This window comes from Pipistrellus hanaki (genome assembly GCF_964339955.1).
Source record: "Pipistrellus hanaki genome assembly, chromosome: 7".
Taxonomy (NCBI): Eukaryota; Metazoa; Chordata; class Mammalia; order Chiroptera; family Vespertilionidae; genus Pipistrellus; species Pipistrellus hanaki.
In genome coordinates, this window is record NC_140509.1 from 58,015,854 (window position 1) to 58,041,750 (window position 25,897).

Genomic DNA, 25,897 nt, shown 5'->3' on the forward strand with positions numbered 1-25,897 from the left:
TTAAAGGTACAAACTTACAACTAGAAGGTGAATAAGTTCTGGGATCTAAAATAGAGCAACATGATTATCGCCAACAATGCTGCATTATATACTTCAAAGTTGCTAAGAGACTAGATCACCAATATTCTCACCACAAAAAAGAAATAATAATTACGTGAAATGATAGCTAACACTATGGTGGTAATGGTAGATGTTCATATAAATGTATCAAATCAACACACGGTCCATATGAAACTTATGCAATGTTATATGTCAATTGGATCTCAATTTAAAAAAGTACGTAGGCCAAATAAAATCTGCTGTGAGCTAGACTGGGCCCTTCAGCCACTAGTGTATGAATTTGGTTTGGTTGGTTAGATTATTGGAATAGTCTTCTTATCGAAATTTCTCACCTTTTTACCTTGATTTCTCTACTTTCATTTTTTTAACCCATCACAGATATTCCCTCAAACTTTGTAAATCATCAGCCCATTTATCTACAGAAAATATACAAATTGTTTGTTTGTTTGTTTGTTTGTTTGTTTGTTTTGGTACAGAAAAAAGTACAAATTTGTATAGAGAAAAGTGCAAATCTGACATTCAAGAAACTATATCATTTGGCTCTTAATTATCTTTCCAACTTTTTTATTATATTTCTACAGGAATCCTACTTTGTATTCAAAGTAGACAAGCCAGGTGAATTGCAACCTAGATTCTCTTTTAAATCCTCACCGAAGGATATTTACTGATTATTTATTTATTTTTTTGTTAATCCTCACCCAAGCATATTTTTCCCATTGATTTTTAGAGAGAGTGGAAGCGAGAGAGAAACACTGGTGTGAGAGAGACACATCAATTTGTTGCCTTCTCCATGAACCCCAACCAGGGCTGGGCCAGGGATCAAGCCTGCAACCAAGGTACATGCCCTTGACCTGGAAACAAACCCAGGACCCTTCAGTCCTTGGACTAAAGCTCTAACCACTGAGAAAACTGGCTAGGATACCAATATTCCTCCTCTTCATTTATCTGACTATTTCAATCTTTTCAAACTCACTTTATGTCTGTGAATTCTAGACCATTGTTACTTCTGTGATATTTGCTATGTTTAGATTTAGTATATAGTTTATGCCACTTTGTTATTTTAATACTGGCTTATCTATGTTGGTTTTATCCTAATAAGTATATGATGATGGTGAAGTAGTATATGCTGCTTCAAAATATAGGAAATGAAAAGCTAACATGTACATCTAAGGACTGATTTTCTTAAGTAACCTATACTCCTGAATAACATCATGACACCGAAACAGATAATCAAGACACAAAAAATGGTTACTAATCCATCTGCTTGGGAACATTCCTATAATTGATGAAACTTTGGACCAAATTGGCCAGATGTTCTATTCAAAGCCAAATATATGTTTTTAGAGTGAAAGTCTGTGACAAAAAAAATACAAGACATTACTTTTTTCTCAGAAGTTTCTAGCTATGTTCTGTCCGCTTATCTTCTCCAGAAGACACTATAGATGAAATATAGCCCTGGATTACCAAGTTTTGTGTTGGATTGAATTTTCATTACTCAGTCATGGTTCTTAATATCAGATTGTCTATCATACTAGAACATGTTTTTAGGCAAGTTGTAATCTATTATTTATATTTAATCAAAAATGTTCCTCAGTACATAACAATTTCACATATAGGGTACTGCCAATCCAACCTATGAATCTCAGGCTGCAGAATCTTTCATCTCACATCTGGGTGTTAACGCTGAGTGCTGGGAGTGTCATTATTAGCATTTTCCCAACTTTGCCCTTTACACCTTCTACCCTTAGTGTGAAATTCTCTCATGCTCTTGTGGCAGTCTAACTATGATATTGGATTTTCCTTTTTGTCCTTCTCAACTCTTATATCTTCAAATGACATCTCTCATCTTTTATTACCCGTGTTAGCAAGAGCAGCCATATTTTCCTGCAACCAGGCTGGTTCCCCTTAATGAAGAGAAGTTTTGTACATTAGTATTCTCAATTAGTTTCTAAAAATAAAGCCCAACACTTTCCTTAGGACAGAGTTAAAAACAGCTAGTCTACAATTTTTCTGAATCTAGAGCATCCCTGGGCATTTATCACTGACATCTAATTTCAATTCCTTAAGAATTTCTCCTGAATGCTTGGTTGATATTCCTCCAGTTAAATCACCTTGGTGTTTAAGTGTTGTGCTAAGAATTTGGCCGAGGACTTTTTAGGATGAGTTAACAGTAATTTTGACGATGTGACCAATGAATGTTAATGCTGCAGTCTTGTTCATTCTCTTGTTTTATGAGCAAATGAACCTTCTGAGGGATTCAAAGACAGTTTCCACTGCCCACTTGCAGCAGCTGATGTATTTTGATCCTCCAAAGAGCAGTTTGAAATACAATCAGGCTGAGCGCAGCAGAGGGCATAGCTAGCTTGTTTACTTCTTTCATTTTGAGTTAAACATTTTTCTTTTTCTTTTTCTTTCTCAGCTTTAGCCTAATGGTCCATCTCCAAACTGGAGTTGGTAGCATGCGTGTGCTCACTGTCATCATCCTCCCATCTGTTCTTCCTCTGCTTTGGGCAAGTTTTCCAAAACAATTCTGTTTTGTCAGTTTCCACCTCATTTAAACACATTCCAAAGCTGTGAATTACTGTCCTGAAAAACCTTACTAACTTCCAAATTCACCTGCCATTTAAAAATCCCCTTTTTCTCATTTTAACTTTTATAAGTTTTCCTTCCCCAAGGATCTTTGAACTTATTAAAAAACCACCCAGTGTGGCTCTTTACTTCTCTTACACATGCCGTACTAAGCTCTGGTCTTTTACATTATTAAAAGAAAAATCATTTCATTTCTTTTTTCTTCCCTAAGCTGTGAGTATTCCCAAAGTTATCTTAACCAGTTTGCTTAAAGTACACTTTTTTTTTCTCTAGTTTTCTATTTCTTATAGCATATTAAAATAAAGTTAAAATATATGATTTTGGAGCAGCAAGTAATCTGATTAATAGATATATCTTGTCAATTCTTCTTACCAAAATGGATGCCATCTTCAGGCATATGAACATTTTTTGAGCTGAAGATGTGTGAGGTATGAGTCCAAGAACAGAGTGCATTTCTGATGAAAAGAATGAGCTCCACAGAAGCTATAGAATACATGAATTTAACAACAACAACAAAAAAAAATAGTGAGCATAATATGTACTCAGATATGCTAGGTATTGTGGAGACATAGTTTATACTTAGTTTGCATTCTAGTTAGAGATACAAACACTTTGATATGGGTACTTATGTTCTTTCCAAGATCTAAAATAACTAAGTAAAGGCATATAAGAATAACTTAACTAACCAGTGATAGATAAAATACTAGTAATTTTTCATAGGAGTGCCATATGTGAAATAAAATGCATTATTGTTCAATGTAGTAAATTCTGGTGTCTTTCTCCTAGTAAGGTTGGTCCCTCATGATTGTGAACAATTGTCTTTTATCCTTTAGGCAGATTATATGGAGGTTTAAATATTCCCTAGTAAGTATCCATTCACTTTTTAAAAATCTAAAATATATTTACTAGGTGTCTGTAAGCTCTTTCTTCTTTCTACCATTTTAGGGATAATGTATTTTTAAAAATTTATTTTGTTCTAAAGGGCATATATTGTATAGTGGTGCAGCTTATTAGAAAGAAAACACCATTATGTAATATTACAAGAAGAAACAATAACTCTGAATGACAAAAATTACTGCAACCAGTATAAAAAATTAGTTAAAAACAGTGTTTGAGATGTTACTGGATATTCACCTTTAGATTCCTTGTGTAGAACATCAACTTGATTAAGAAGGAATTAGTTTTGTTGATTTGGAATTAATTTAGGGAAAATAAAGGAAAATGAGAAGGAAGCTTGAAGTGATTCTCAGTGTATCTGATGAAATACGTCATACCAGGTAACTGGTTATTGATCATTTGCAGGTCAAGACTATGCAGGTCAAGTTCTGCTTAAAGCTGACTTCTTACCCAGCTTAATGGAACTTTCTGTAACTGAACTTTTTGGAACCAAAATGATTCAGGGGCAATGATTTAAACAAACATCACTGTTCACAAACTTGCTAAATTCAGGGGACCTGCACTTAAATGAGAGTAAAACAGTTTAAAATAAATGTTTTGCAATATTAGTGACAGTGTGGTGTAATAGATATAAGGATTTTAAGGATAGAGGTCACAGAATCATAGTTTAGCTATGTGATACCCTGTTTTCCCGAAAATAAGACAGTGTCTTATATTAATTTTTGCTCCCAAAGATGTGCTAGGTCTTATTTTCAGGGGATGTCTTATTTTTCCATGAAGAAGAATACGGTACACATTTATTGTTAAATGAAAATAAAGGAAATTTATTATCTGTATACGGTATGATAGTACGGTAGTTGTCAACACAAACCAGACAAACTGTGAATACTACAGTATCAAGAATTTACTCATTTATTCAATGACAATCATGTCATCATCTTCTGGAACATCATCATAACAATCCAATTCCTGAATTTCCTGGTGAATTTCTTGTGACTCCATTTCTTTCAGAATCAGTGGACCAAATCTCTCATGTTTAGCCTAGGGGGGCCTTATTTTCGGGGGATGCCTTACATTTCACTAAGAAGGAAACCCCCCTATAAGTAGGTCTTATTTTCGGAGGATGTCTTATTTTCGGGGAAACACGGTACTAGGCAAGTTATTTATTCTTTCTAAGGTCCTTTTATTCATCAGTAAAATAACTGTTTCAGAAGGTCACAATAAAGAATCTAAAATGATGATTATGGCATGTGGTAGGCAATGAGTAATAATTTGTAGTGTGTTGCAGGTGGCCCCTATTGGTAAACTAGAGGCCTGGTGCATGAAATTTGTGCACAGGTAGGGGCCCTAGGCCTGGCCAGCTATCAGGGCCAATCAAGTTCCCCACCTTCCCGCCTCCTCCTTCCCTCACTCCCTCAGCACCCAGCTGCCATCACTGGTCACCTGCCATGTTCCACATCTCCCCCTGGTGGTCAGCACATGTCATAGTGAGCGATCAAATTATTCTCTGGGTCAAACTCCTGTGGGACACTTTACATATTATTAGCAGCCTTTTATACTATATATACACATAGGTTATCAGAAATTTTGAGAGCTGGTTGTTAAACACAGATATTATTAAAAGCTATGTATACTTACAATTAAATAAATTATATAAAGATGTAACATACTGAAAACATCACTTTCTGTTCATTTCATTACTCTCTATGCTCTGAGGCTATTCACATCTACTGTAGTTGTAGGATGGAAATACTATGTGATGGTATCTGTTTCACTGATATTTCTTCCCAGCTCTGCACTAGTACCTACACGGTTCTAACTTGAAACCATAGTGGGTATTTATACCACAGGTATTGGAAAATGCTTTATGCCAGGCTTTTCTACTCTCCCCATCCTCCAAGAGAACTGGTTGTCAAATATTTACTAACATACTACTGGTAACAAGAAACATTAGTTTTCTTCCTTTCAATACGTAAAGTGTCTGGCAAAATGCATGACACAGAAAGTGCTGGTGAACCTTAAGTCCCAATTATTCTTAATTAGGTTAATTATTTCGACTCTTAGAATTGGAAGGAGCCTTAGACATAATCTCATTCATTTCCCTTGGAAGACCAGAAAGGCAGAGTGTCCTGCCTGAGCTCATTTGATTAACTAGGGACAACCCTAATACTCAAAGTCCTGTTTCTGACCTTAATGATTTCCAAGGTCACTCTCTTTCTTCCTTCAAAGTCAATAACTGGAGCCTCTGTAACTAATCAGGACATTGGGGAGGTAGGACTTAGGAGCACTAATTTGACATTTGCAGTTAAGCCTAAGTCTCACTTAGTCCTTGACGAACTCTGCCCTGAGCTCTAAGTTTGGTAACTATTCTTGGCTGTCATTCTCCTCCTCAGATTCCTGGCAGCTCTGCCATGCGGATCTCCCATACCTCTGCCTCTGCCAGGGTTACTTTTTTTGGAACTTAGGCCTTTTCCTTTTCCTTGCCAGGCCAACCTTCCTCGGCAGGGACAGCAAACTTGCCAGGAGCAGATCCTTGCTACCTGCTGTAACTCAACATGAGTGAGTCTCAGGACTTCCCTTGACTTGAATTCACTGCTGCCAGAGTCTCATGTCATTGGTATTAGATTCAGACCCCCTCAACCAGACTGAGGACACATCAGGACCCAAGGTCATTATATTGCTATACTCAAGCTACTAGCTCCCACATTTGACCTACTGACCTTCTCCCAGCCCCTGGCCCTTTCTGCAAGTCTTCCTCTGGGTCACTTACCCTCCTACTCTTCTCTGTCTATTTGCTGTTGGTGCTAGGAAAGAGCCTGTAATAAAACATGAAAAGAAAAATAAAGCTACAAAGGGGAATGAGCTCTACCAGATACTACAACATACTATAAAGCCTCTATCCCTAAAGCAGTATGATGTTGGCTCCTTGGAGCAGTGAATCATTCCAGAAGTGGGACAGGGAAAACTCAAGGTGAACCTGAAACATCTTGTGATCTTATTTAAAGGGAAACACCAGAATCTTTTCCTCTAAGATCAGACACAGCGGCATTTCTACCAAGCCTTCAAAGACCATGTAGTCCTCATGCTCTATAAGTTATCCCAGAGCAGGTGTCAGCAAATGAATGCCCACAGATAAAATCTAGCTCACTGCCACCTGCTTTTCTACATGAAGTTTAATTGGGCAGTCATACACGGTCACTTATTTCCTTATTACTTATGGCTGCTTTTGTGCAAAGTTGAGTAGTTGCAACGAAGACCATATGGACTGCAAAGCTTAAAATATTTACTATCACTTGTTACCAACCTGTTTTATTTTAATTTTTTGTTAATCCTCACTTGAGAATATTTTCCCTCTGATTCCTCAGGGAGAGTGAAAGAGAGAGGGAAAGACAGGGAGAAACACCGATGTGAGAGAAACACATCGATTGGTTGCCTCCTGCATGAGCCCTGACCAGGGCCTGGGCCAGAGAGAAGCCTGCAACTAAGGTACATGGACCCTTTTGTCTGCAGGCTGATGCTCTATCCACTAAGCAAAACCGGCTGGGGCTCAATCCATTTTAGAAAAAAAAAATGCCCACACCTGCTTTAGAACACTGAATAGAAAAGGGAAACTTCTTACTCCTTTTATAAAACAAGTTTAGCACTGATTTGTACGTAAGCCAGATAAAATAGTACAATGAAAGGCAACTACAGACCAATATCCCTCATGAATATTTATGCAAAAATAGTAACTAGGAAATAGCAAAGAAAATGTTTCCTTGAAAGCTCACTGATACTGTTTTGAGCAGAAATGAGTAATTTGGTTCAGTGCCACACATGTCTGTGTTGTTATTGGCAATGGTGGTCTTGGTGTTTTGAGGTCACTGTGCTCCATGCTGGGGAAATGAACACAAATAAATTATAATTGATGCTTCCATATGCTTATTGTCCATGGAGGAACTAGACACTAAAAAATATTTCACTCAAAAGTGATAATGTTTATCAGGGTGTAAGTGGAGGGGGGTGGGGTGCAGAAGGAATTACCAGGCCAGGCAGTTCCTTGAGTGTGCACATTGCATTGTGCATCATTACGTTCATTTGTCCACATTGAACCTGGCACAGAGCTACTGAGTAGGGACGTTGGCTTGGACACTGCTATATCCCTTGTGATAAGCACTGAGCCTGGACTCCGTTTCCCTTCAGGGAAGTGCACTTCATTCTTCATTGCCATGCTTCTTGTGTTCAGCACTGAGCCTAGCACCAGGTTCTTGTGGGTAAGCACCTGGCAGCAACACTGTCCAGTTCCTTGGGATCAACAATCAGCCTGCTCTCAGACCTACTTCGTGGGGGTAGGTCTCTTGTGTACTGTTGTTTTTCATATGCCCGACACTGAATCTGGTGCACAGCTGCTGGTAGGCATCTTGGATTGTGCACTATTGCATTCTTTGTGCCAAGCAATGAGCTTAGGATAATCACTTTCCTTGTACATTATTTGTTGTGCCTGGCATACACCTCCCTGATGGTAGGCATGGTGTTTCATGCACTTTCCTGTTCTTGTGTCTAGCACTGAGACTGACATATTGTACTAATTGGAATGATTCTCAGTTGAGCCTTGAAGGTTCAGCAGAGGTTACCCAGGTAAATGCAAGACATCTGGAGAGTTTTGGTAAGGGAAGTAGTCTGAAAAAGGCAGAAATGAAAGTGCTGAGACATGTATTTACATATTTTATTCCTAACTTCTGTTCTTTCCTTTCTGTTTTTTTTGGCCAGTCCTGGCAATTGGGTCACAGAGACACATTTCTGGCAACCTGTCAAGATATCTGCTTTCTGTTGGGGCCACCTATTTGGAGCCTCAGCCACACCCACAGGAGAATAGACAACCTGCTAATTTGAAGTCAGATAAGTAAGGCTCAAGCAACTTTCTTGGAGATGCCTTACTTTCACATCCTCCCTCATTCACACACACACACCCTTACCCCTGCCAACTCAACCCAGAGAGAGATGTTTTTGTCATTTTTTGGTATTTCATGTTTTTTTTTTGATGAAAGAAGTCACAGGTGGGCAAATCTTCAGCAACTCAAAAAGTGTCAAAAACTTTCAAAGAGGAGGGAGAACATTTCTTTGAAAGCGAGTTAAAACCCTCCTCTGTTCTGAATGCCCTTCACAGCCTCAGGTCTGGTCTTTTCCATTTGGCTTTTGAAGTTCTGTTACCTTTCAAGCTTAATTCCTCTTGGAGTGTGGCAACTTACTAGAGAAACTATGTTTTTCAAAAGGAATATTGAAACCAGAGCATTTCCATGGGAATATGGATTAGCATTCTCCCGTTAGCACTTGCTCTGTTTAAAAGGGCATTCTGGAGCAGACCTGTGGATCCAGAACGCTATTGTTTCTCAACCAAATTGAGAAGAACAAGGAAAGTGAATAACTTAAAGGACACCTCCCCCATCCTGTCATCCTGCTGTGAATGCATTTAGGTACAGATGTATGAGATTGTTGCCTCTCAGAGGTCAGGGCCCTACCACCATTTTCCGAGGTTGTGGATTAAATGAATTTGTGACAGTTTTTCAGGAACTGCAGTGCAATCACATTGGACATAAAGTCAGTAGTCTAACTTTGACCTCTTTGTCAGTGTGAAGCTTGGAGCAGTTGGCCCCCCTAGTGCCCCCTGTCATGGGCCCTACATTGAATACATGAGTCTAAGGTCATCCATATTTGGTGGTTTCTGAGTGATATTGTACATCAGGAGCTATTTTTTCAACAAATAATAAACTTTAGAGATTCTTGAAATTATTTAAATAAATAAGTAAATGGTTATGATTTTTATTCATAATTTAAAAAATGATCTATTATGGTGTAAAGTGTGAGTTTAGTACCTGCACGGGATAAGAAGGTGTATGACATAAGACTTGCCCTAAAGTTGTTTCCAATATAGAAGAAATGTTCAACAAAGACACAGTTCTTTTAATTATGCTGCGTTTACTAAGACAATAAAGTCAACACCTCCAGTTTAGAATAGAGAGTAGTGGCTCTCAACCCGGGCTGCATATCTGTAATACGAGGGGTAGGAACTGACATAAGTATTTCTTTTGAGTCTCTGCCAGAATTAATTATGAGATTCTGAGATAAGCAGCCCAGTGGGTCAACATTTACCATGTTATCCATCGCACCCTGACAGATGTGGCTCCATTGCCGTGGGTGGATTTTCAGGTCAAGATTTTTCATCTATTCACAGCTTTTGCCTCTTCATTTGGTGAATTTTCCAAAATCAGTCATGTATCATGTATCAATTTTCCAAAATCAGTATGTTCCTGAAAGATTTGTCTATATCTATATATGATGTAACTAGTCAACTTGAGATGCAGTAATCAACAAGACTCATTGAATGACAATTCCAATTTGCAGGTATATCCACCATTAGAGAGTAGAGTAAGTGGATCATCCATGGTCTGGTTATTTCATTTGTACATACAGAGCCTCAATCAAATAAGTAGTTTTAAACATTTTTAATTAATATCTAATAATAATGACCTAAATGTGTCAATGCAAATATAGATAGGTGTTTTTCTTAATCTCTGGGGACTTACTCTGTATATGTAAATCCCTGTTATCTTCCACTATCCTTGTGATATATGAACTGTCTACCTTCTCTTTGAGTCCAGGGCATTATGCTTACACTTTCCCAGGCTAAGATGCATTATCATGCAAAAGAGATAGAAGTCAAGAGTAATTAACAACTGTGAGCTCCACTTCCATACTGTTTGTGAACTAAACTATTCAGCTTTAATATTGTAAAACCCTAAACAGTATATTCAGAGCATGGTTTACTATGATGAAAGTGGTAGTTTATTGTTTTGAAATTCACAATTTTAATTCATGTATAATTAAGTGTAAAATTTAACAGTGTAAATTAAAGAGTGTAAAATTTAACTTTAGAAATTCAAATTGTTGAGGGGCCAGGACTCTTACATAAATAGAAGTTGACATCTTCTGCCTCCCCGATTTAGATTATGAGGCATAAAGGAGAAAGTGACTTGAACTGTCACACTGGTATCTGACATGAGAAGGTCTTTGTAGAGCAGAGTTTGAAGCTAGCCCTTTATTCTTAGCATTTGTATCTTACAATGCATTAAAGGTATAATGGGCATTCAATAGCCCAGCAAAGCCTGCACTGTGTCCACCGCTGAGGGACATGTCTGGCTGCTTGTTGACAACCAGGAGTCTATTTGCAAAAAGGCCTTAGAATCTCTGGACAGAGAACCCATTCTAAGGAAAGAAACAGGTAGACACACTTAACCCATCAGTAAAGTCTTTGACATTATAATGAGTAATTTATCCATTCAATCCATAAATATTTATTGAACACCTATCATGGGGCTCTTTGAACATGGGAGTGAAAAGAACTGCTTTGTTGATATTTCCATAGGATGGTTTTGGTAATTTTAAAAGGAATAGAACGTAAGGAGAGAAAGTAAACCTCCCTCCACCCAACGTGTATACATGCATTGTCATATGTCTTTGGGGATGTAGGAACTGTGGAAATGTCAGCTAGAGAAGTCACACTGCCCAGTGGAGTTGGTTGCAGTACTCAGAGAGTCACAGCTGACTGGTGCCCGTGGTGCTGGCTGGTTTGTGTGTCTGCAGAGCTCAAAGGCTCTTGAGGACTCCTGGGAATGTGTTGAGAGCATGTTGCAGGGGTTGGGACCCATGTGGAGCCTGAGACAGCCAAAGAGATTTAAAAAGAGTAATTTAATTCAAAGAGCTTTTAAGTTCTTTCTCCTGATGTTTCAATTGTTTGAAGGAGAAATTGGAAAGGTTGAAGTAACTTTTTTGAAGATAATCACATAGTAACTAATAATTCGACCAATTTCAACAAACTCCATCCAAAAGAAGGGTTTGTGTGGCTGAATTCAACTGGTTAGTGTGTGAGCATAAACACAGACAATGCTCCACGGTGTCTGCTCCCCTTGCATCTTTCCCATGAGTTGGCCGCAGCTGTAAAGCTAAGAATGGGGCTATCCTGTCATGATTATTCTGACGCCTCACCTCAGACAGCTTTTGATTTTAGTGATGTTTGGGTCTTCAGCATATACCTCCCAAGGACATTTCAGGATTCCGGAGAGAGTTATTAATTCCATGTTTTCAGAGTTTTAGGCTTGAGTTTGCCTACTAATTAGTTCTGCTTTATTTTTATATTAGTATCTCAAACACACTAGATGTAGACAATCATGCCAAGTAAACACTTTGTTTTTAAATTTGTCTTTACATTTAACTGTGCTTTCAGGGACACCTGATACAATTCCAAGGTGAAAGATTTGTGGTGATGGTCAAGCTGAAAAGTAACGGGATCATCACATGGGGCTGGGACATGGTCACAAAACCGCTGAGGATCACACACATGCAAACTGTTGTCCATGTGCATGTGCACACAATGGTGGCATATTAAATACTTGCCATGTAAGCACCTTCAATATCTTGGAATTAGCAAGACAATGTCCTTTTAACATTGGAACTTCTTGTAATGTATGTAGTGACACTTCAATTAAGTAAGTGTGTTCTTTTATCAAAGTGTTTGCTTCCAGATTGCTTGATGTGTGCTTTTGAAATATTAATTTTCTGAATTTTTCTTTTTCTCTTTGGATAGACTGAAACACCTTTGGGAATGTAATTTTTAAAAGGTAGCTGAGTTAAATCGACAGGTAATGCTGAAAAAGGAATGGTTTTGATTAGTTCTATCATGAACCACTATTATTAGGTTCTTTCAACAGGATTACAAATACAAATATGTCCATATATATTACATGTATACTAAATGTGTGTACATTTTCTTTTTAATGCTAATTCATATTTTTATACAGACTCGATACATATTACTATTCAAGGTTGATTAAATATCGTGTTGCAATATAGCCAATAAAACAAGATTAGAAAGAGATTAGAAACAAATTTTAATTAGAAAATTGCCACCTCAAATCCTTTTAGGAAGTCAGCAGACATAAATAATAAATGGGGCCATTTAGAGACTTTGCTGGACGAGTGGCCCTGGGCTGGAGTTCTGGAGGGCTATATTCTAGTCACACCTCTGATTCTGGCTTTCCTAGTGACCTTTAGTAATTGATAGATCTTTCAGAAGCTGGGAATGTACTAGGTGATCAATAAATGCCTCTGAATTTTATTAAGCCCAGGAGACAGAACTCAGGTCTTTGTCGTTCCCCATAGCAGAATTTCCAAAGCCATTGGGAAGAGATCCTAGGACCAGTGTGGGATAAGACCAAGGCTCCTGCCTCCCATCTTTGGGAGCTTCAGATTTTCTGGACCAAGGCTAGATTCTATGAACTTGTAAGAAGATGGGGAAATGTTTTTATTTGAGAGCAAAAACCATCATGTTAAAGATATTAAAAAATGTCATGTCATTTCTATCACCACAAACTTACCTGTAATTTACCATTGTAGCAGTTTTTTACCCTTTGAGCATCAGTGGAGTTGTCCCAGAAGAAATGAGGCTTGCTCTGTGTTTCTAGCACCAGGGAGTCATCTCCTAGGTCACTGGGCCTGCGTCTGCCTTGGGGAACTTGGAGGGGCCCTCTTCCCCTCTGCTTGTTTGCTTTGTAAATTCCCTTTGTGACGCTATTGCCACATCACCCTTTGATGAAAGGCTCATATACTGATTAAATATGACACGGAGTTGTGTACATGTGTGAGCACTCTGTTTCCCCTTATTTCTTGTGTTCATTTGCTGTTGCTGCCATAGCAACTTACCATAAACTTAGTGGCTTAGAACATTACAACCATATTATTTTACATTTCTGTAGGATTAGAAGTCCAACCCGAGTCTCATCAAGGAGTTGGCAGGGCTATATTCCCTTCTGGAGGATCTAGGGGAAATCCATTTTTTTTGTTGCCTTTTTCAGTGTCTAAAGGCTGTCCATATTCATTGGCTCATGTCCTCCCTCCTTCCATCTTCAAAGCCAGAAATGTGACATCTCTCTGAAGGTTCCCAAACTCAACCCATTCTTCCATTACAGTCTCCCTCCTACTGTCCTCTTCTGCCTCCCTTTTCTACCTTCAAGGACCCTTATGGTTATACTGGTCCCATCCAGATACTCCAGGAAACTCGCCTCATCTCAAGTTCTATACTTTAGCACATCTGCAAAGTCCCTTTTGCTATAGGAGGTAACAAAGGCATGGGTTCCTAAGATTAGGATGTAAGTATCCTCAAGGAAGGTATTATTTGGCCAACTACAATACCTTTCTTTTTATTATTATGTTTCTTTAGGAATTGAGGAAAATAAAGTTTTTTAGTGAATTATTACTACAATTATATTTTTCATCATGATAGAATCAAGGTTGAGAGGTCCAAGATTATCTAGTCCTCTCTCATATGAATTGTGGGTTTGGCCATGTGAAATACTTTGGCCAATGAGAAATTTCAGACATAATGTAAGCAGATGGTTGAAAAGTGCTTGCACATTGGTTTTGCCATCTCTTGTTACTTTTTACACCCCTCTACCATCTGAGGAAGCCCAGACAAGTCTACTAAGTGATGAGACACACATGGCCCAGGCACTGTTGTCACTCAGCTAAAAGCCAGCATCAGCAAGTGGCACCAACCCAGTAGTAGCACAAGCCACCTGACATTTAAGAGAGGACACCCTAGATCACCAACAGGATCTTCCAGAAACCACAGGTGCATGAGGAAGGCCAGCAAAGGGGAACCAAGCCTGACCAGACCAGTAGAACTGCCCAGATGAGCAACAGCATCCTGAGCTAAATAAGGTGTTTGTGGGTATTTTGTTACACAGTAAAAGTTCATTAACTCAGAAGGAGAAAGTTGGAAGCCAAAGCTGAGAATAAGGTTATATTGAAGGACAGATCAGTTGCAAAGGAATGGAGACGCACAAAACCATAGACACAAAGCATTTTGGAGCAATCCTATGCACAAGAACAGCAGAGTACATTGAGTCTGACCTCTTTTTACTCCACCTTTAAATTCCTGATTCTGTGACAATGTCACAAGGAATGCTCCAATAATCACTTTAATCTATTGGTACAACGTCATATTGCAATATTTTAAACATCCTTATTCTGATTCTTACATTTTACTTAATAGGAAGCTGAATCCCAGAGAGATGGATTGACTTGTCTATTCCACCACCAAAAATTTAGGTTACATATCCTTTTTTTTCAGTGAAGCAAATATATTCGCTGCACACTTTTTTGAAAATACTATTATTACTAGGTTTTTCTTGTGAGAGATTGTTGTATTTGACTTCTTCTCATTCTCTGTGTCATGGTTTCAGGATGAGTGGACTTATGTGAGATGCTCAGTGACAGACAGACAATATAACTTCCACAGACTGCATATGCAGAGAACTGGCTTTCAAAAAATACCTTTGCCTCAGTCCTGATGGAAAAAAATGAGCCAGATATGAAGGATTCCATCAGCTTTAGCAAAGCTGCTGGCCAAGAAGAGAAGAGAGAGATCCAACGAGTAAACAAGAGTGGGAAGGAAAACTATAATTCTCTGGGCGCCAATTGTTTGAAAGAAGATTTAGAATAATTTTGTCATCTCATCTCCATTCTTAAATATGTAGCTTCTAAGGATCAGGTACAGACCCAAGTAGGCAGGCAAGGGCACCTCATCCTAAGTGGTGGGGTATGCTCCCAGGTAGGACTTGCTCAAGGCCTGGGGAGTTCTGGCACAGTTTCTATTTTTAGTTTTCATCTTCTCTTAGACATGCACAACTGTCCAGCTTTGTGGACTTCTTAGTCTCTTCCAGACCTCATGCTTTTGTTCTGTCTGCCTCATCTAGGAGTCCATTTTTACTGCTTGTCTGCTTTGTGAGGTACATAGATTTTGTGCTCCATTTAAGCATCATCTCACTGACGTCCTCCAGACTCCTTCAGGTTCAGTTATCTGTTCCTTCCTCTGGCTTCTAAACTTTAACCCACCCATTTATGCTATTAACTAGTGGTCCAGTGCGTGAAATTTATGCATGGGTGTGTGTGTGTGGGGGGGTAATCCCTTAGCCCGGCCTGCACCCTCTCTAATCTGGGATATCTCTCACAATCCAAGACTGCTGGCTCCTAACCGCTCACCTGCCTGCCTGCCTGATTGCCCCTAACCACTCTGCCTGCCGGCCCGCTTGCCCCCAACTGCCCTCCCTTATTGGCTTGATCACCTCCAACTATCCTCCTCTGCTGGCCTGCTCACCCCCAACTGCACCCCCACGGCCAGCCTGATTGGCCCCAACTGCCCCCACCCTGCCAGCCTGCTCACCCCCTACTGCCCCTCCCCTCCACCAGCCTGATGGCCCCCAACTGCCCTCCCCTCCTGGCCTGATCACCTCTGCCTTGGCCCTGCCACCATGACTTTGTTCGGAAGGTCTCCTGGTCTAATTAGCATATTACCCTTTTATTAGCATAGATTCTCTTTGGTGTGGTGATATTGTCATCTGGTGTTGCTGGAAGGCCTTACCTTAAAATTTATTTGCAGGACCTAGTGTTAGAGGACCTGCCATGCACCAATTACAGGTTCTTTTATACTCTATGCTCAAACCCTTAGTGCCCTCACTAAAGGAACTGGCAGTTTTGTAGTTGGCCTTCAAGATTTTCCCCTGGTGTCATTAAAGGAAAGGAAATGCAAAGCAGAGGTGTGTGAATTTAGAAGTGTTGCAGGGTGAGCCGGAGGCAAGTCAGCTCTTTGAAATGATGTTCCCAGTCTACTGGGAGTGACTCACCTTCTGGGTGGACTCTTTAAAGGGGAATGGCATGTATGTTTAACCCTTTTACCAACGGTTCCCTAAGACTTGGAGACTTTTATGTTCATAAATTCAGAAGTGACAGAACTGGTCCGATAAGGGAGCAGGCAGGCATGCTGCAGCTTGCTTTATGTGACTGACACCAATCAGGTCCCTGCTATAGGAAATACATATTGCTATCAGCACAGAATGCCTTTTCAACTCCTCAATCCCTCTCTAACCATTATGAAATGTCATTCCTATTCCTCAAGGTACAATCAAATGTAATTATAAATAAATCTTTCAAAGTGCACGATGTTTTTGTGAGATATGTAGTAAAGTACATTTATTAGACCCTTACCAAATGATCATATTTTGGCCCAAATTTCATCTTTGCACTAGCTATAAAAATTGATAAACAGTTACTCGAGGGCATATATAACCTCTTTAAGATGAAAGACTGTTATTGAAATACTTGAATAATATCAATTTGGAAAAAATACCAATTAAGAGGTTTTTATTTGATAAAACAGGGTACAATTAGATGTTTTTCAATATATTGTTATTATAGTTTGACACTTTGTGTAGTAGAGAATAACAGCAATTAATTTGCCTATTTTCACCTTGTTAGCCCAAATTGCTATGATTTTTCTGTATTTCATCATTTTTAAGGAGAATGTTTTCAGCAAAGTTTTCTTTCCTTTTTCTTTTTTTCTCTCTTAGACTGTAGGCTATTTTCCTAAGTGGAAAATGGCTGCTGAGTATGCGGAAAGAGCACAAAAACTTCAGCAGGAAGACACTATTTATAATCATTTGAATTTTCCATCCCTGAAAAATTCTTAAATTAGGCTTAGCAAGGCAGTCCTATTTAGCAAGCTGCTTGGACAAAGCAGAAGCTTATTGTCAAGTCTGGGGTTTGGACTGCACCTGTCTGTCCCGAGTCTCCACCTCCCTTAGCAACAGTACCTCTCCAGTGTCCCAGGAAAGCTCCCACAGGTTCTTGAGCTTGTCTTCCTGCAGGACCCCTGTGCCAGGTGCAGCACCCCAAGTAGTGCTCTCATTGGCTCCAACAGCTTTAGTGGGTCTGTACTAGAAATTAATGACTGTTCTTGCTGGCCCATCAACTCCAAAGTTACCAAATCTCAGATCAGATGCCAATATGAGGGATTGATGTGCCTTTGCTTTATCATACATTAGCCGAATGCTTTTGATTTTCCCTTCACTAGTAGGCAATTGGTTGGAAAACTCATCACCTTAATCATTTGAGGGTTTGAGTGAGGTGATTTCAAGTGAGTAGGTGATATACTTGGAATTTGGGATGTCTTGTCTATGGGTTTGCATGCCTCTTTCCCCCTGTTCCCTAGTGTCTCTCACTCTTTTGAGACTTTAATTCCTGTTTGTATAATTGGAATTCCTTGGCTTCCCAAATGGTGTAATTTCAGCTTTATGGTCCAGCAGAAACTTCAGCGGTGCTTACACGGTTTCTTTCTCTTTGCAGCTAGAACTGTCTCACAAAGCCATATGGTGCCAACCAGGCCTCTGGAGGGAATATAGCTTTCATGATGTAAAAGGAATAACTTATTCAAGAGAACCCTAGTGGGGCTATTGTAACGAGCTGACGATTTCTCCAGAGGTTCCCCTGTCCCTGTGTGATGACAACAGAAAACATTTTTCTAAACAAGGAGGTTTAAAGCCTCCCGTGGAAGTATGCTGTTAAGTCACAGGCTTTTTATTTCTCTGCCTAGCCCAATCGGCTGCGGCTGTGGCTTTTGTTTATTTGTTTGTTGTTTCGGTGAAATGAAACCTGCCTCCAAACCCACCCCACTCCCCCAGGCCAGATCTCTGTGGGGAGGCTCCAAACGTTAATAAAACAATTCTCAAACTTATTTAGGAAGTAGAATAACGGGAAATACAGCCCCCCCCTTTTTTTTTTTTTTTTTAAATTCTGAATGTGATGCAAAAATGCTGGCTTATTGAGCTAAAAATAACAAATGATAAAAGTCAGCAAAAGTCAAATAGAGTTCCTTAGAGTGAACTCTGATATACACTGTTGGTAGCAGTAGCAAAGTTTTAAGAAAAATTGGGAATATAAAAGATTATTGCTGAGAAACTCCTGTTCATTGTTTTAAAATTTCTCTGAGTCTTGAAAAGGATTGCCATTTTTCAGTTTTACTGGTGGAACATCTAGGGTGAGTTTTTGAAACATCAGTATTCCAACGGGGCATAATTGGACAGTCACTGGTTTAAAACCTATTAGCCGTATAGTGCTCTAGGAATCGTTATAATAAAATTAATGATGGCAATGTGTGATCATGTCCCGAATGTAATATTCAAAGAGTTCCCTCTGACGATTAGCTGAGAGTTGAGGCACAGAGGAATCTGATGACAGATTCCTTATATTTGATTCCATTCATGGTGGTAGGGAGATGTGATTGACATTTAGACAGAAGACTCTCACTCCAGAGTTATTGCACAGTGAGCGAGAGGCCAGCCTGTCAGTGCTGGTGTCAGGCTTGTTCCGTGCTGAGAGAACAGCATCATTGAGAATGGAAACAGCAAAGATTACCAAGGCTGTAGCTTGAGAAGCAATATATACCGACACTGGGAGGGAAAGGGCTGTTTATTTGTAAAAGTTCACCATCAAATCACTGGACAGGATAAACAACTCATAGAGGCAAATCCATTATAACTTGTTGATTTCTCTAGGCCCTCTCAATGGGGTGTTGAACTAAACTCTCTCAAATGCAAGCAATTGTGATGGGGAAAAATACATCTTTCATTATTATCTTTGCTGATACCTCTTTCCAACTTCTTTCCATGGTTGTCTGAATTATATTTAAGCATATATAATCTATTTGATGTTAGTAAGCACCCAATTTAGCATTAATTTCTGTGGATGGAAATATGAGTTATTATGTTTAGGTTAGTAATAACAACACTATACAATTTGATCATTTCTGAGTACATTGATAATATTTTCATCTCAAAGAGGGAGTTCTGAGACTTTGTATTCATTTTTGAAGCATCAGCAGCTTTCAGTACAGAGGCCACACACGTTTTCTAATCTCATTTTACTCAATTTCTCTACCGGTCTGGCTCTGATTAGAGGTTCAAATAAAATTGTGATTCTTCTCTGCATCGATTATGTTAAAGTATTTCTTGTCTTTCTCCTGGCACAGCAGTATTTGCAAGAAAATGAATTGTTATAAAGTTGTAGCAGAGCAGCACAGGTGTTCTTTGAGGGCTATTCTACTAGATTTCCAGATAGTTGAGACTTTTTTTTTTTTTTTTTTTTTTTTTTAATATACTCAACTTCACTTCATAAATAAATCTCACAAGGGTACAGGAATCCAATGGAGAAGTGCATGTTTCCAGGTGCTCTCAATGTGCACATAAACAGCTTTGGTTTGGGGACCCAGCAGTGGGCATGTATAACAAAAATGAATTGAAAAGAAAAGTTGCACATAGAGTAATTTTAATCCATTCCATTTTTAAATACCACAATAAATTTAATTTTCACAATAAATTAAATAGCCATATTCAGTTTACAAAATAGAGTTACTTAGTGTGAAACAAGTATTTACAATAATATACACTATGTACATGACATTTCTCTTTGTTGACATAGAACATGGAAGCGAAAGGACTTACCAATGTATGATTGACATGCTACAAGTGACATCATGTTCCATACGAGAAAACAATAGTGCAAAATCACCACAGGAACTTTGGAACATTGTCAATTTTAGGAGATAGGACATCCTTTTAAATCATAAGAAAATAGCATTTTCTGTTTTCCTGGCACCAATTCAGCATCTGAATTAAAGAGCCAGCTTTCCCTTAGAAAAGAATGCATAACCGAATCCTCTCCTTCCTGCAGCTTCACAGCCATTGGTACTTTTCACACATTCATCTTTTGGCTTCAATTTATGTAAATGGCGGGTGACAAACTCTGACACAAAGGAAGACTAACTCTTTGAGAATAGCTGAAGTCCCTTTCCCCCAATACCACCACCTCTTCTTTCAGTAACTTGTCTCTTAAAGATGCAACTAAGCAGACAGCAAATTGTTTTTGTACATTTTCAGCAGAAAAAAAGAACTGGACTTATATTTTGGTCACACACTGTGTATATACAAGTAGAGATGGAAACATGACTTGGATAGTTGTGTCTCGGAAAAGTGCATATTTCAATGGAGAGGAGACATTGCGTGTCTCCAGGCACAACACATGGTGTTGTCTGACTTATTATCTTAGGGCCAGTTCAGTGTCCTCCCAGTGATCTGGTAAAACTTTTGATTGAAAGGGTGAAAGAATTTGCGCAATTTGGTAATGACAGAGGGGTCCACCTCTGGATGAATGCGCCCCTTGCTGCCAGCCAGGCACTTATTAAAGATAACGTTAAATCGCAAGCAGTAGAACCCTCTGGTAACATTGAAATACAAGTTGTACTGACTTATTCTCGGGGGAAGATTTAGGAACTTCTCCACGAGCTGAAGTTCTGGCAGAGGCTCCGTGATGAGGCGATCTCCATCCACAATGTGAAATTGCTCAATTGGAAAGTATTTCAACCACCTCTCCAAATGTTTGGTGTAGATGCTGGTTCTTACTGCTTTGTATTTTGTGTTCACTTCGCAGGTATTAGGGTCTATGGCCAGCTTCTCAAACTTGTAATAAGTTTTATTCTTCCTCTCCTTCCCCTCTAGCACCTGAGTGTAATCAGAAATAGCTCTTGTGGTTGGCTCCCTGACAATGATCAGCAACTTGATGGATGAGTTCATTTTGTAAATCCTTTCTGGAACCTCCTCCGTGATAAAATATGCCGGGCTCTTTTCAATTGTGATTTGCTGAGGGTAGGAAAAAGGCATCTTTTTTCTATACCACTCAATGCCCTTGGCATAATTCTCATCATTGTCAAAAAAGTGGATTTCTTGAGAGGCTTTGACCACAGCTGGATGGAGGTTCAGCATCTCAAGCAGGGCCCTGGTGCCTCCTTTTCTCACCCCAATGATAATGGCCTTGGGGAGCTGCTGGACCAGGTCATGAAGGCGAACCTGTTCCTTGGAAACGTTGCCCTTCCGGAACTCGTGCAGCAGGCCGCGCTTGAACTGCAGGGCACGGAGCGGGAAGTCAGCCTGCCCACGGGCTCCAAATCGGCCTTCAATGGGGCAAATGGGTTGTAGCCTGCAAACAACAGAGAGACACTGTAAGAACCTCACTGCCACTAGATTCTCATTTTCCTGGTTCACCAGTCAGAGTAAGACTTTAAATGCCTAAATTATAAAACCACTGTTTCCCTGCCTGACGCAATCCATAATGAACATATGTCTGAGAAATTTTATTTTAAGCAACACTGTATTAAATAGAGCACACATAATTGATGGGATTTTTTTTTTATTAGTGCTCCTTAAATTTTTTATTCACCAAGCACTTAATTGACTACGGCACGTACTTATGTTCACACAGTACAGGACAGACAAGTGACACCACTCATACTAATAGCTTTTTAACAGCTCACCAGTTAACATTATTAGAGAATGTTAAAGGTGGGAAATTATAATCTTGAGCTGGGAGACTGAAGGGCAGCTAGGAGGCTAGTCTTTTGGGTTTCGTGTGTATTACTATCTTGCGGCATTCCTATGGTTCTTAAAAACTGTTGATGTATAAACCGAAAAGAGGTTGCAGTCTCTGCCTTTGGTTATTTGCATCATCAACCTGAAAAATTCCAAAATTGGCACTTGCTGAGCTTTTCATCCTCTTGAGGATTTTTGTTGTTGTCCTTAGGGACAGCTGGAAGAGTACTGTATTTCTTTTCTTCCTATCTAAAGTGGTCAGGGTTATGTTTTTACTTGGTTAAATGTAGGAACAAACCCAATGCCATCAGCAAGTGCTGTACATCACTTACCACACCCGGGACCAGAAATCAACACAGCCTTAGCAGGGCCAGAAACCTCAGGTCCTCATTGCCAAAACCGTTTAAATCAGGAACTCAAGCTCATGAAGAAAGGGATACAATCAATGGAGCCAGAAAGGAGGATTCCCACTTCAACATTGCCTTAAATAATGAACTACCACCACTGCTTCTCTCAGAGAAAAAGGTGTGGTGATAATTATAATGCTATTAGACTGGAGTGGCTGTTTAATCTGGCATAGCTAATATATATGGTTAGTACATTGAATTTTCTTTGGGGTATAGTCTGGAATGGAACTGAAATTCATTATAATTTCCCTAGGATTATTTGGAAAGGCATTTTAACCATCTTGGTAAAGGGTAGAAGCATGGTAAAAATGACTCTTAAGCCAATGCCTTCAACTGAAACCTCTAGTTATCCCAATAATTGGGAGTCTGTGTCCACTTCTCTGTGTCAATAAGTTTCTTTTTTACATTTCACAAGAGACCCTATTGTACCTTTCTTATCTTCTGTAATGTTAACTTTAAAAGGAGAAGAGGAGAATCTCAAGGTCATGCCAAGGCATTCTGCAGAACTGAGAAAGGGCTTGGCTTGTGCTCTGTGTAAACAGCCTATTCAAATGCTTAAGCAAAAATATAAACATAGTTTACTTTTTTTGCGGTGCTTGTTTTTAATGATTTTAAACACAACTCATGCTCATCATGGAAAACATGAAAATATGGAACACTATAAAAAAGTTTATCACAGTCACTATGTTAGACATAAATTTTGTTTACACAAATTTGTAAAGATTAACGCTGGAGTTCTAAATGAAAGATATAAAAGGAGCAACACACATAGAGTCAAAGATGTTTTTAATTGTGACATTGCTTGGGACATTGCAAATTCATCTTTTAGCTCTTCTTGATTGACAAGTAAGCACTAATTGCCTAAGACATCCATTGAATATACTGGATGGACTTGTGTCTTGTGCATCTAGAATGATGCTAGTGTCTATCATCCTTGAAAGAATCAAAGCAATAGTCAAGTCCTTTTCTGTAGGACTTAATGCTCTTGAGGAATTCTGGCTGAGAGAGGCTGAAGTAGAGTCCCTTTCCTACCTCTAGAAAGGGCCATTTTTCTTCCTTCCTTCCTCTTTCCACCTGCTACCTTGGGAGCTCATGGCCTGCCGAACAATTGCTTGTTGGACTTCATAACTCAAAATTGGAGAAAATATCACCATATTTCGACTTCTTGAAGAGTAGATTCTGAGCATGGGGCTCAGACTATGTAACATGGACTCTAAGGATTGGAAGGGACTGTAAAAGTAACTGAGCTCAGCCTACCATTCGGAGTTACTATAAGATAAGCAGAAGTCAGGAAGGGTAAATTTTAGATGCAACCCACTCATACTCTCAACTGCAAACTTTTGAGAAAGCCCAATAAGCGATCTATCTTCTTATAAAAATGATCCCATTTGAGACTATAAACTAGGTGAAAAATGAAAAAAACCAACTAAGGAACTAATACTTAATGACCATTAGATCAATTACTCAATAAAAAGGAAATGATTGGGAAGAACTTGATATAAAAGTCCCTTTATGGACATAGGACAATGATACCACCTTGAGGCTTTTCACTAATAACTAAACACTACCTTTAGGGAACTACTTGAAGTCAGTAATAAACCGAGCATACCATTTCGAATAGTTAGCAACTAGTATGTGGACGTTTACGCTGGATTTTTTAATTGAAAAAGATAAAGGGGTTCACTTTACCAGTCAAAACTGACACTGGTAGAAGGAAAGACCATTGCTATATTGTTTGGTCAATATCCATGGTAATAAGATCTATAGATTAGAAAAGGAAAACTGCAAGGGAGAGATATTTTCATTTTAAAGTGTGGCTGCATTTTCACAGAAGATGGGAACTGAATGCATGGAGAACACACGTCAGCCTCTCCAGAGCAACAGTTAATTTAAAGAGCAAAGAAGGAAGCTTCACTTTTCAGAAATTCAGTTTTCTGTCCTCCACAGTCACACCGGAAGTTGGACAGCCCAGAGGTGTTCATTGTGAAGCCAGATGATATTGCTTGGCTTCTGCAGGTTGTGCACCTTTCAACTATTTGCTTATTTAGAGCCAACCCCTGGCTCTGTAAATTTCCTCTCCATAGATTTTCCATTGGTTTCTGGGCAATTACTCTGAGTGACAGGCTCCTTGTCTGGTATATCCAACTCCTGGAAACCAGAGCCAATTAACATAGTTCAAACTCCCCACGCCTGCAGCCATCTTTCCAGGGCAGTGGGTTCCAAATTTGATGAGCTCCTTTATAGGCACAAACATAATTTTAACTCTCCTGGTAGCACGTTAATGGCTCACTCATAAATTTCAAAATGAAAATACCTAAATACATCATCACCATCTTGCTATGGCTAGAGGTCAACAACCAGATGTACACAGACCAAAGTGAGCTTTAGAAAATGGACATTTCCCCTGTACATGGCTTTATCCTTTCTCTGAAAATAAATGTCAGTGCACACAGAATACAAATGGATCCTGAAGAACACCTTGGTTTGAGCAACTTGGATCTCTGTTTTAAAGGCTCAATAGATCAAAATCAATACTGCAAAAAAGCATGTTTCTTGGGAATTTTGAAGGAGGAAAACAAAAGGGTAGATTTAAAATTATGTCCTAAGGAAATTTAAGTCAAGAAACACGTAAAGTCACATGGGCATAGGTATATGTTTAATCACCTACCTATCCAAACTCCCAACTCTGGCGACTAGATACAGGAGACTTCCAACAGCAAGGCTTCCCAGCACCAGGAGCTTCTGTCTCAGCCACACCTGCTGTTTGAATAGCATGGCCCTCCATCAACCTTCAGGACTTCTGTAGCCTGAGAGATGGGGATAGAAGGGGACTCATTAGTGGTCTTCTCTTATAGGCTCTTTTACTTGTCACAAAGCCAAGCAGGGGTAGGAAAACTGGTAATTAAGTGACGCTGCATGAAGAACAGACCTCATACCAACCTTGACAATGTTCATGAGTATTTAGCAAAACTTGGTTTCCTTTTCCTGGCCTTTAAGATCAAATACAAAATTGGGAGAAGATACTACTAACCAGATAGAACCTGCTGGACAATTGTCAAGGTAAATTCAAATGCACATATTGCAACAAATAATAAATATATATGGCTGCACATATATGCTTACTAGAGGCCTGGTGCATGAAATTCGGGCACTCATGGAGGAGTGGTGTCCTTCAGCCCGGCCTGGACTCTCTCACAGTCCAGGAGCCCTTGGGGAATGTCCGACTACTGACTTAGGCCTGGGAGCAGGCCTAAACTGGCAGATGGATATCCTTAGTGCTGCCATGGAGGTGGAAGAGGCTCTTGCCACCACTGCTAAGCTCACCAACCATGAGCCCAGCTTCTGGCTGAGTTGCACGCCCCCTATAAGGGTATGCTGACCACCAGGTGGCAACTCCTGTGTTGAGCATCTGCCTCCTGGTGGTTAGTGTGCATTATAGTGACTGGTTGTTCCGCAGTTTGGTCAAGTTGCATATTAGCCTTTTATTATATAGGATATTTGTTGTTGTTAACCATTAAAAGTATTGATAACATGAGCAACTAAGCAATCTGAGGTTTACTGGCAGGGCAACCAGTAAACTGAAGTTTCTGCCTCCAAATAACAGGGAAAATATAGAAATTGAAACCCCAATTCAGTAAGTTATTGTTTTGGGCATAA

General features: G+C 39.4%; 1 protein-coding gene across 5 annotated transcripts in view; it reads right to left on the reverse strand.

Moving 5' to 3' along the window:
- Positions 1–19,564: 19,564 nt before the first annotated feature.
- HS3ST5 (heparan sulfate-glucosamine 3-sulfotransferase 5) overlaps positions 19,565–25,897 on the reverse strand; it is a 225,143-nt gene continuing 218,810 nt past the window's right edge. For 3 of the 5 annotated variants that reach the window (XM_084889300.1, XM_084889301.1, XM_084889302.1), the window contains 2 exons: positions 24,909–25,047; positions 19,565–21,444 (listed from right to left, as the gene is read on the reverse strand). In XM_084889300.1, the coding sequence (XP_084745426.1) occupies positions 20,514–21,444; positions 24,909–25,015 (1,038 nt within the window). In that variant the 5' untranslated portion in view covers positions 25,016–25,047 and the 3' untranslated portion in view covers positions 19,565–20,513. The remainder of the gene's footprint in view (positions 21,445–24,908; positions 25,048–25,897) is intronic. The other 2 variants (XM_084889304.1, XM_084889303.1) reach the window with 1 other exon arrangement.